Source organism: Otolemur garnettii, unplaced genomic scaffold (genome assembly GCF_000181295.1).
Source record: "Otolemur garnettii isolate 467f Iridium unplaced genomic scaffold, OtoGar3 scaffold00091, whole genome shotgun sequence".
In the NCBI taxonomy this organism is placed as follows: domain Eukaryota; kingdom Metazoa; phylum Chordata; class Mammalia; order Primates; family Galagidae; genus Otolemur; species Otolemur garnettii.
In genome coordinates, this window is record NW_003852486.1 from 5,560,600 (window position 1) to 5,570,139 (window position 9,540).

The 9,540-nt window shown below is 51.4% G+C and overlaps 1 protein-coding gene across 3 annotated transcripts; it reads left to right on the forward strand.

Annotated features, from left to right (window-relative positions):
* Window positions 1–205: 205 nt before the first annotated feature.
* On the forward strand, window positions 206–8,266 carry UBE2Q1 (ubiquitin conjugating enzyme E2 Q1). 3 transcript variants are annotated; one of them, XM_012808648.2, is made up of 13 exons: window positions 206–1,758; window positions 2,273–2,377; window positions 2,702–2,806; window positions 3,397–3,447; window positions 5,299–5,439; window positions 5,647–5,731; window positions 6,000–6,060; window positions 6,246–6,336; window positions 6,443–6,501; window positions 6,605–6,653; window positions 6,914–7,009; window positions 7,310–7,376; window positions 7,789–8,266. In XM_012808648.2, the coding sequence occupies exons 3-13, from the start codon at window positions 2,777–2,779 to the stop codon at window positions 7,818–7,820; spliced, it is 762 nt and encodes a 253-aa protein (XP_012664102.1). In that variant the 5' UTR covers window positions 206–1,758; window positions 2,273–2,377; window positions 2,702–2,776; the 3' UTR covers window positions 7,821–8,266. The 3 variants fall into 3 exon arrangements, with proteins under 3 accessions (XP_012664102.1, XP_023372192.1, XP_012664103.1); XM_023516424.1 differs by having other exon boundaries at window positions 1,608–1,738; XM_012808649.2 differs by lacking the exon at window positions 206–1,758 and adding an exon at window positions 1,938–2,002.
* Window positions 8,267–9,540: the final 1,274 nt, after the last annotated feature.

The following is a 9,540-nucleotide window of genomic DNA, read 5'->3' on the forward strand; positions in this document are numbered from 1 at the left end:
GGAGTCCATCTTCCACCGCGGCCACGAGCGCTTCCGCATTGCCAGCGCCTGCCTGGACGAGCTCAGCTGCGAGTTCCTGCTGGCCGGGGCTGGAGGGGCCGCGGCGGGGGCGGCGCCCGGCCCGCATCTACCCCCGCGGGGGCCGGTGCCTGTGGACCCCGTCCGCATCCACTGCAACATCACGGTGAGGACCCCGCGAGCGCTTCGGGCCCGGCCGGGGACTCGCGTCACCCCCAATCCTCTGCCCTCCGAGGACGTGTGGGGCCGGGGCCCCTCAGTCTGGCGGCCCCTCCGGGGCACACTGGGCTCTACTGCTGCGGTTTTGTCGCGCCCCGTAGCCACACGACCCGACGGCGAGGGCTGCCCCGACGTGCGGCGCCTCAACCAGCCCTTTGCACGAGCCCGCCCGCAGCCCGAGGGTCACACCTGGGCTCCTCGGGGCTGCCCGCCGCGTTAGCTGGCAGCTGGGGAGGCCCCCACTCCTGGGCCTGTGCGTGGCCCCAGCCGGAGGGACGCGGCCTGGAACTCGGTGCGTCTCGGCGGTGCCCCCTTCTTAGCGGTGCCTTTCACTTAAGCACTTTGCCACCTGTGCGATCCCTACGCGGGCATCTCCCTCTGGCAGCCCCTCTTTGCTCTCTGATCTGCGCCAAGTGATAGTTTACACTTTGTTCCTCCTCTTCTCTCCTGTGGATTCCCTTTTATTTGGGTGTAACCTCTAACTCTCCTAGCCTCACCCTGTAGCAGTTCTGCCACTCCCCTCCCTGTCCCCGTGGATGTGTCCAGTTGCCCAGGGTTGTTGTCTCCTGGGTGAGGGTACTGGGACGTGGGGTCGCCGGTTTGACCTGGTAACTGCCGGTGCCACTTGTCACGATGCTCCCACTCCACCCTGTGCCCTGGTGCTCCTCTGCCCGGACCGTCCAGCCTGTCCTGTCTGCCTATTCTGTCCCGTCCGCTTGTCTGCTGGGTCTGCTCCTTTGCCGGTCCGTTTGCCCAGTCTGCCCTCAGATGCTCCCTGTGCAGAGGTTCGACCTCTGCTGATGCGGGTTCGCCTGGCATCTTAGGCACAGACCCTCAGTGTCAGGAGGGTCTTCTTCCTGCTGGTTGCAGCAGCCTGAATGGGAGTACCCTATGGAAAGGTGGACATGTGGATTCTGTGGCTCTGGGGGGCTTGAATTCAACTCAGTGGTGTTTTCTAGTAAAGGTTGGTGGGATAAACATCAGCTTAGGTTGAGTGGTACCCCACCAAAGCTCACAGTCCCATTTCTTTCTTTGTCCATCCCCATTCTATTTTCTCTGAAAAGTTCAAAATTTAAGGACTAGGAATGATTTAGTCAGGTGAGGACTTAAGCATCTTCAGTAATCATTTTTCTTCCAATGTGAAGGGTTAGACTAAGGGGAGAGCTGAGATCTCCAGTAGATGAGGCTTCCTTGGCATGTGTGGAAACCGCAACAGTTAATTTTCTCAGCTGAGCTAGTTCCTTAGAGGTAGGTTTGCCCCATCCAGTTGTCCTTTCAGGTCCCAGAAGTCTTTGTTGCTGGCGTTTGAGGGTCCTCAACCAGATTCCTGGCCTCTGTAAAGGAGACTTGACCAGAGCCAGCCCCCGTGGTTTGGGCAGAGGGGAAGTCTGGTCCAGCTGCATTTGGCACTACAGCTCAGGAATGCAGGGAATGCGGGCAACGTGGGCGCCCCTCTCTGGCCTGTCCGTGGAGTCCTACAGCCCACGTCTGGACTGAGAAGGTGGCCGGTTCCCGAGGGAGGTGGGAGACTTGGCCTTTGAGGGGCTCTGTTGGGAGTGTGTGGGGACACTCATCCTAGTACCTTTTACTCTTGATAATTTTTATTCTCTGCTTGTCTCACGTTAGTGTGACTATGATGAGGTGATCCCTTTCCCACTGATTCTAGAGTTAGAAAAGCAGAGGGTTGAAGGACTCTGACCTCAGTTGGAGGGAACTTCGGTTCTGGAGCTTGTGTAGGCAGTACGGGGACTGGAGTCTTCCTCCGGTGAGCAGTTGAACTATGCTGGTTTGTACTCTCAAGGAAAGAGAGAAAAGGTGCCAGGTTGCTGCTTGGAAAGGGTCCTCCTGGGGACTGTTTTTCATCCAGTTTAGGATTTGTTTGGAAGCTCCTTGGTTAGATACTGACCTAAGCTAAGCTTTTTTGTGCAGGGGGTAGGGATGGAAAGGCAAAGAGACTGGAAGTTTAGAGGGTAGGGGGCAGGCAAAATCTTTCTCCAGAGTGGCCCATTTTGACCTCTCTGCTTTTTTCCCTCAGGAGTCGTACCCTGCTGTGCCTCCCATCTGGTCGGTGGAGTCTGATGACCCTAACTTGGCTGCTGTCTTAGAGAGACTGGTGGACATAAAGAAAGGGAATACTCTGGTGAGGGGGCCATGGGTGGGGCCACATTTATTTCTCTGGGGCCCACAGGACTCTCCCCAAAAGGGAGTTAATTCTGGACAGTGGGTGGTGCAGTGGGCCAGATGCTTGGGGCAGGCCTCTTAGGGGAGTTGCTTGCTAAAGTCAGAGGAATCCCTGCACCAGCCTCAGGATTGATTTTCTAGGAGACTCATTCCCACAGCTATGTGATCCATAGGCTTAGAAAACTAGGTGCCAGGTGAGATCTTAGCTAAGAGCTCATCCACACACCTGTCCAGGTTGGAGTGGGGAAGGAGTATGTGATGTTTCTGTACCCCCTGCCCCCAGCTGTTGCAGCATCTAAAGAGGATCATCTCCGACCTGTGTAAACTCTATAACCTCCCTCAGCATCCAGACGTGGAGATGCTGGATCAGCCCTTGCCAGCAGAACAGGTGAGCAGCTGTGGAGCTATTGGCCTTGTGCACAGCTGCTGCACAGAAGGCAGCCAGCAGATGTGGAGTGAACGAATCTGCACGGTACCCCACCTGCCCCAGACACACAGCTTAATTCTCATCCTGTTTCTCCTCCAGATGGGAGTCTAGTTAAATGGGTCACCAGTAGGTTTATCTCGCCTATCAAAAGTTACTCTCATGGGCAGTGTCCTTCATGCTGAGAGGGAGGGAGAATTTTCACAATTAGCTATGGCAGTTGGTGTCTATTGGAGACCCAGGTCCCTTGTTGAGAACGAGAATGTAATGTCAGTCTAGAAAAGATCAAGTAAAGGAGGGTTCTGAGAAAACTAAAGCTGAGATTTGTTGGGTAGGGGATGGAAACAGCCATTTTGCTTCTCTCTTGTTCTTTGGCATATGGTAGGAAGAGAATGATGGGGTGGTAGCAGAGTTCTTCCCTGGACTGTTCCCTCCACTCAGGTCTGGCTGGTGTGGAGACTGGTGGCATTTTGAGGGCCCGAGGTAGTAGGTCAGAGGCTATATTCTAGTGAGCCACTGGGATGCTGATGTCTGTCTTCCCCTCCCCACTGCAGTGCACACAGGAAGATGTGTCTTCAGAAGATGAAGATGAGGAGATGCCTGAGGTAGGCTCACTTGAGGTGGTACTGGCCAGAAGCTCTTTTAGTCAACAGTGTTGATCACTCACTATATCACTCACTATATCCAGAACTCCAGTCTAGAAGTGGGGAGAGAAAAATGTCAAAGGAATAAAAACAGATTTACTCATCTGAAGGAACAACCTATGGTAGAGGAGATGGGTCACCCTTATCCAATGAGTGAAGACAGGTGCAAATTTTTTCAAACCAGACATTTTATAAGCTAAGCTTAGATGACTTTAGAGTATGGCAGACTTGAGTTTACATCCCAGCTATTGGGGAGTTTTACCTAATCTCATGAAGCTGAAGTTTTGTTATCTGTGAAATGGGTTTATAATACTTGCACCATATTGGTTATCTGAAGGTTAAGTGAAATATTGCACATGAAATGCTTCCTATGATACATAAGTACTAACTTATTTATCTGGTGTATTCTCTAAAAACATCCTTTTGTAGAATATAACATAATGGTTAAGAATTTGAGCTTTAGGCTCAGCATCTGTTGCTTAGTGGTTAGGGCGCCGGCCTCATAGATCAGGACTGGAGGGTTCAAACCCTTCCCGAGCCTACTAAGCAACAATGACAATAACAAAAAAAATAGCCAAGCATTGTGGTGAGCACCTGTAGCTACTTAGGAGGCTGAGGCAAGAGAATTGTGAACCCAAGAGTCTGAGGAGGTTGTTATGAGCTGTGAACGTCCAGCACTCTACCAAGGGCAACATAGTGATACTCTGTCTCAAAAAATAAATAAATAAATAAATAAAAATAAAAAAAAAATTTGAGCTTCAGAGCCAGACAGAACTTGATTGAAGTCTTAGCTCTGCTGTGAGTTCTGTGACTTTAATCATGGTAATTTTATTTAGACCTCAGCTTTCTCTGTAAAATGGGGATGATAGAATAATGATGTGGTGGTTGAAATAATGAAATGAGCCAGTCTAGAGTAGCTAGTACAGAATCTGACACATAGTAAACATTTAGTAGATGTTAGCTGCTAGTGTAATAATCAGGTTAGTGTGTCTTGTCAAAGCCCAGGAATCAGGAATCACTTTATTTCCTAGCATTGGAGTAATGTCCCAAGTTCTGTAACTTTGTAACGGTCTTAAGACCAACAAAGGACTGGTTACACATGAAACTTCTTCCAGAGGAGACACTCCTCTATGCCACACCTCCAGTATTTGACTGAGGGGCTGAATGCTGGACGGAGCTCTCCTCTTCCCCCCATGCCCAATGAGCTACTCGCTTACTTATAGCAGAGAGCAGGATGAATGAGGAGCTAATTTCATCCTGGTCTCTAATCCCCTCTCTGGACCTCCTCTGCCACCTCTATCTTGGCGGTGGGTGCCTTGGCGTACCTGATTCACACCCTGCATTTGTAGGGAGGGGAGATTAGTGATCCAGGTTTCTCTTTTAGACCTGGGCCTTGAGGACTCCTGGGTACAATAGTCACCTGGTGAAACATGATATTTGAATCACAGTGTCAGGCCCAAATCATTCTGCTGGGGATTAGGGAAGAGTTTCTGCTTCCAAGGTAGAGTCTTAGGAATAGTTGGAGTGGGGTCAGTCTAGAGAACCAAAGGGTCTTTTAGCTCCCTGGTCCTCACTGCAGCTCTGTGGCTGCAACTGGAAAACTGACCAGGAACAGTTATTTCCCTCATATTTACACTGTGAAGGGACTGGGCCTGGGAATTGTCCCAGAAGCAAGGAATATTTGTATGACTGCTGGATAGTCTGTTGCACCTTAACTTTTGGCTCTTGGCCAGATGGGCCTGGAGGTGACAGCCCTTTTGCACTATGTATTTATTCCTTCTCTGTCTCACTCCCACCCAACACCTTCTCTAGGACACAGAAGATCTAGATCACTATGAAATGAAAGAGGAAGAACCGGCTGAGGGCAAGAAATCTGAAGATGATGGCATTGGAAAAGAAAACTTAGCCATCCTAGAGAAAATTAAAAAGAACCAGAGGCAAGATTACTTAAATGTACGTGCCTTCTAGGGAGAGGTTGCGTGAGAGGGTTGGTGGGTACTGGCTGAACATTGTCAGGCCGAGGCATGTCAGTGCGGGAGCATACTCCTTTTATTCATGTGCCTCATCTTTCCCTGAGTCCTGGGAAAGCTTCCACACTGCCCCTGATGTGTGTTTCAAACTATACCCCTGAGGAACATTCCTGCCATCTGTCTTCCTCAGGGTGCAGTGTCTGGCTCGGTGCAGGCCACTGACCGGCTGATGAAGGAGCTCAGGGATATTTACCGATCACAGAGTTTCAAAGGGGGTGAGTTTGCCCCAGAGAGGGGGCCTGCGTGGGAGTTTCTCAAAGGAAGGATGTGGTGGAAGGCTAGGGGTGCTGGGGCATGTGAACGCTCATGAACTTCTTAGGCCAAGAATAGAGCTCCTCAAGCCAAGTGGCTCAGACTGGATGCGTGTACATCTGGGGTGAACCTGGAGCCATTGGTCTTCTCTCAGTTTGGGAAGGGGAGCTGCATTTGGAACAGTCTCCAACTGGACCATCCTACACCCATCTTCCTTCTTCCTTCCTTCAGGAAACTATGCAGTTGAACTCGTGAACGACAGTCTATATGATTGGAATGTCAAACTCCTCAAGTGAGTGGCGGGGGGCGGGTTGGACTGGGGATAGGTTGAGTGTGGGTGAAGCCCAGTAGTGGGACCTCAGGGCAGTTTTGTTGGTGTCCTTGCTGAAGACTTCCAGTATGAGTACGAGCAGTGGGAGCCCATAGGAGGCTCCTGAGCTGGGCCAGGCAACTAAGTCCAGACTCTTTGCTTCATAGGGTTGACCAGGACAGCGCTTTGCACAACGATCTCCAGATCCTCAAAGAGAAAGAAGGAGCTGACTTCATCCTACTTAATTTTTCCTTTAAAGTAAGACAGTTTTTCCTTCTATGGTCTAGGCTTCTCCATTTGCCGTGCAGTCCTGTGGAGGACGCTGGCTTCCCTTCCCTGACCGTCATCTCTGTCTCTTTCTCAGGATAACTTTCCTTTTGACCCACCATTTGTCAGGGTTGTGTCTCCAGTCCTCTCTGGAGGGTGAGTGGCTGGGCATGAGGGAGAGGGCAACTCCTGTGGCAGAGGATTGGGGAAGGAGCCTGGAGCTTTTGCCAGGCACAGCTGACTGACCTTTCCCATGTAGGTATGTTCTAGGCGGAGGTGCCATCTGCATGGAACTTCTCACCAAACAGGTGAGCCTGTCACTCCCCTTGGCAGGGCTGGCCTGGACAGGGAAAGCTGAGCTTGACCACACACGTACCCAGTGGGTTGATTGATATACATGATGTGGGTCTTCCATTCTGCTGGGCAGGGCCTGCCTGCTCCTACCTGGTGGTACCTGTCCTGGAGTGCAGGGTGAGGGCCCTTATGCAGATGCAAGTCTCTAAAGAACAAGCAGAAAGTTTTCTGGAAAGCTCATCCTCCTTGCTTACTCTGTCCCTCTGTCACCTAGGGCTGGAGCAGCGCCTACTCCATAGAGTCAGTGATCATGCAGATCAGCGCCACGCTGGTGAAGGGGAAGGCGCGTGTGCAGTTTGGAGCCAACAAAGTGAGGGGCTGGATGTGGAGCACTGGTTGCCTGTTAGGGACTGAGGATAAGTCCCCAGGGTTGGTGGCCTTGGATGGGAGGGCCTAAGGAGCACCTTAAAGTTTGGGGTGGGGGGTGTACAGGTCTGGAAAAGGGAGCTGTGGGACTGTGCTCTTGAGGGACTTGCCAGATGGAGGGGACTTAGCATGTCCCCAAACAGAGCACAAGACTAGGAGCTGGGACTCCTGGGTCTCTGGGTGGAAGGTGAGGGCAGGAAGGCCAAGGCTGGCCATGGCTTGATGAGGCGGCTTCCTTTCCCAGTCTCAGTACAGTCTGACGAGAGCACAGCAGTCCTACAAGTCCTTGGTGCAGATCCACGAAAAAAACGGTGAGGCTGGAGCCAGGACTCAGGAGATTTGGACACTTGCCAGGCCCCATGTTTTCACTTCTAGCCAAAACCCCCTTTTGGTTTCTGAGACTGACCACCCACTAGCACAGCACCTGCCCAGGGCTTCAAAGAGGGGTGGAGGTGGCTTGTGTCTATACCTCCTGTCCTGAAGAGACCACAGCACATCCCGGATGGAATTGGTGCTATCCCTTCCTGGCACCCTTTGAAAAAACTCAGCTAACCCTGTCATCTCCTGTGGGGCACGTCATCCTCCCTGTTTTATCATCTCCAAGTAGGCAGTTTCTCAGCTTCCTGTACACCCATCCCTGCACTGGGTGGCCCATTTGGGGGCTGGGAGGGCTGCCTCGGCCTCAGCCTCCACCTCCCTGACTGCTCGCTCTGTTCTTGGCAGGCTGGTACACACCCCCAAAGGAAGACGGCTAACCCCGGAGCATCATCCCTTCCTCCCTCCCCAGGCACCACTGGACCAATTACCTTTGAATGCTGTATTTGGATCTCACGCTGCCTCTGTGGTTCCCTCCCTCATTTTTCCTGGACGTGATAGCCCTGCCTATTGCAGGACAGTGATGGCTATTCTAAACGCTAAGGGAAAAACACAGAACTGTTCCAAGTACTCAAGACTGACTTACAGACCAACCACCTTGCTGGAACCCTTGCTAGCAGGCATTCTTATAAAAGAAACTTTTGAGCCTCCTTATATTGCTGGAAACTCAGCTGTGCTCCAGACTAGAGCCTCCTTACCTATGCTATGGATTTTTAATTTATTTTCTCTTATTTCATGTACACTGCTTTTTTTGGTTACAGTGTATGATGGATGTGTATGAAAAAAATGTATCTTTGGGAAAACAATTACAGTTTGTTAATTTGAAGATGCTGGTCTTGACTCATCTTTATTTTTATTCCCACATCCCACCCCATCCCCTGAACTGCTTGGGAGGTGCGGGAGGGGTACCAGTCTACCATCGCTGTGGTAGAGATGAGACAAGCTGTGTTTTGCTGCTAAAGCTCGAAAATCATGGAAGCGAAGCTCACACCTGCCACCCCTAACCACCTCCTGAAGGCCTCTGGAGCAGCCAGCACTTGTGCCCCATGGATCGCAAAGCCAAGCCTGCTAAGCCACAGCATAGTAGGCTGAAACGATCTTAGTTCTTAGGACTACTTTTCTAGTCACAGATGCTTTCAAATTTCTAAGAAAAAGAAAATGAGGCTCAAGAGGCTGCTTCATAGAATTCCCTTGGAACGAACTGCATGAATGGGGACAGCCTCTCTGGCGCAGGGTCTGCTCTGACCTCAGTGATGCGCTGTGTAGCTACGATGCCTCGGTGTTCGCTGGTCATTCTCCCTCCTGGAAAGTGACTGTTAACCTAGCGGCTGGACAGCGATCACTGGTAAGGTTTGCTCACCTTCCTCTTGTCTCTTGCTTGCTTTGGTATTGTAAAAGAAGACAGGTATAGCCCTCAAGTTGTTTGGCTTAGGGAATTGTGGAGTCTTTAAAGCCACTCCCACAAGGTGGGGCTTAAGGTGGTTCTGTGCACCTGTGTCCTCATCCCAGGCTTGGGTGCTGCAGGGAGGGAATGTGAGGTGAGGTGTTTGCACAGACACAGACCTGTAGGAACTATGTTGTCCCCACCTGCTGCTGTGAAGGTCTCCAGACTGTACCCAGCAGGTGTTGCTGTGACTCCCTGTCAGTAGCCTGCTTAGGGCCGGGCAGCCTCTCAGGACCAGCTGTGCCTAGGGATCTAATAAGGCCAAAATGACAGAGGCCAGGATGGCTAAGTGGAGAGCTAAGTTTTGGGAAAGCTGCCTGGGAGCCTGGAGAGTGCTAGAAGAGTTTTAATGCTTTGAGCACAACTTCAACTTTGGTCATTTCTTCCCCCCTTTTCCTTTGAGGGATGTTAACTTCTTGCTGCTTTAGGTGGCTGCAGAGTCCACCAGCCCCACTCAGTGCTGCTCTGACTCTGCCACACCCACCTGATTAGGGTGCTAACGCGCACTGAGGCTGCGATGTCGAGGGACTTATGGGGAAGACCCTCTACAGAGTGAAATCTGGGTGTTAAGGCCTCTGTGCTTTCTTCTGAACTCACCAGCCTGGGCTGGAATGTAGATTGTGTTTTCAGTAATGTGTACTGTGAGCTGTCCTCTG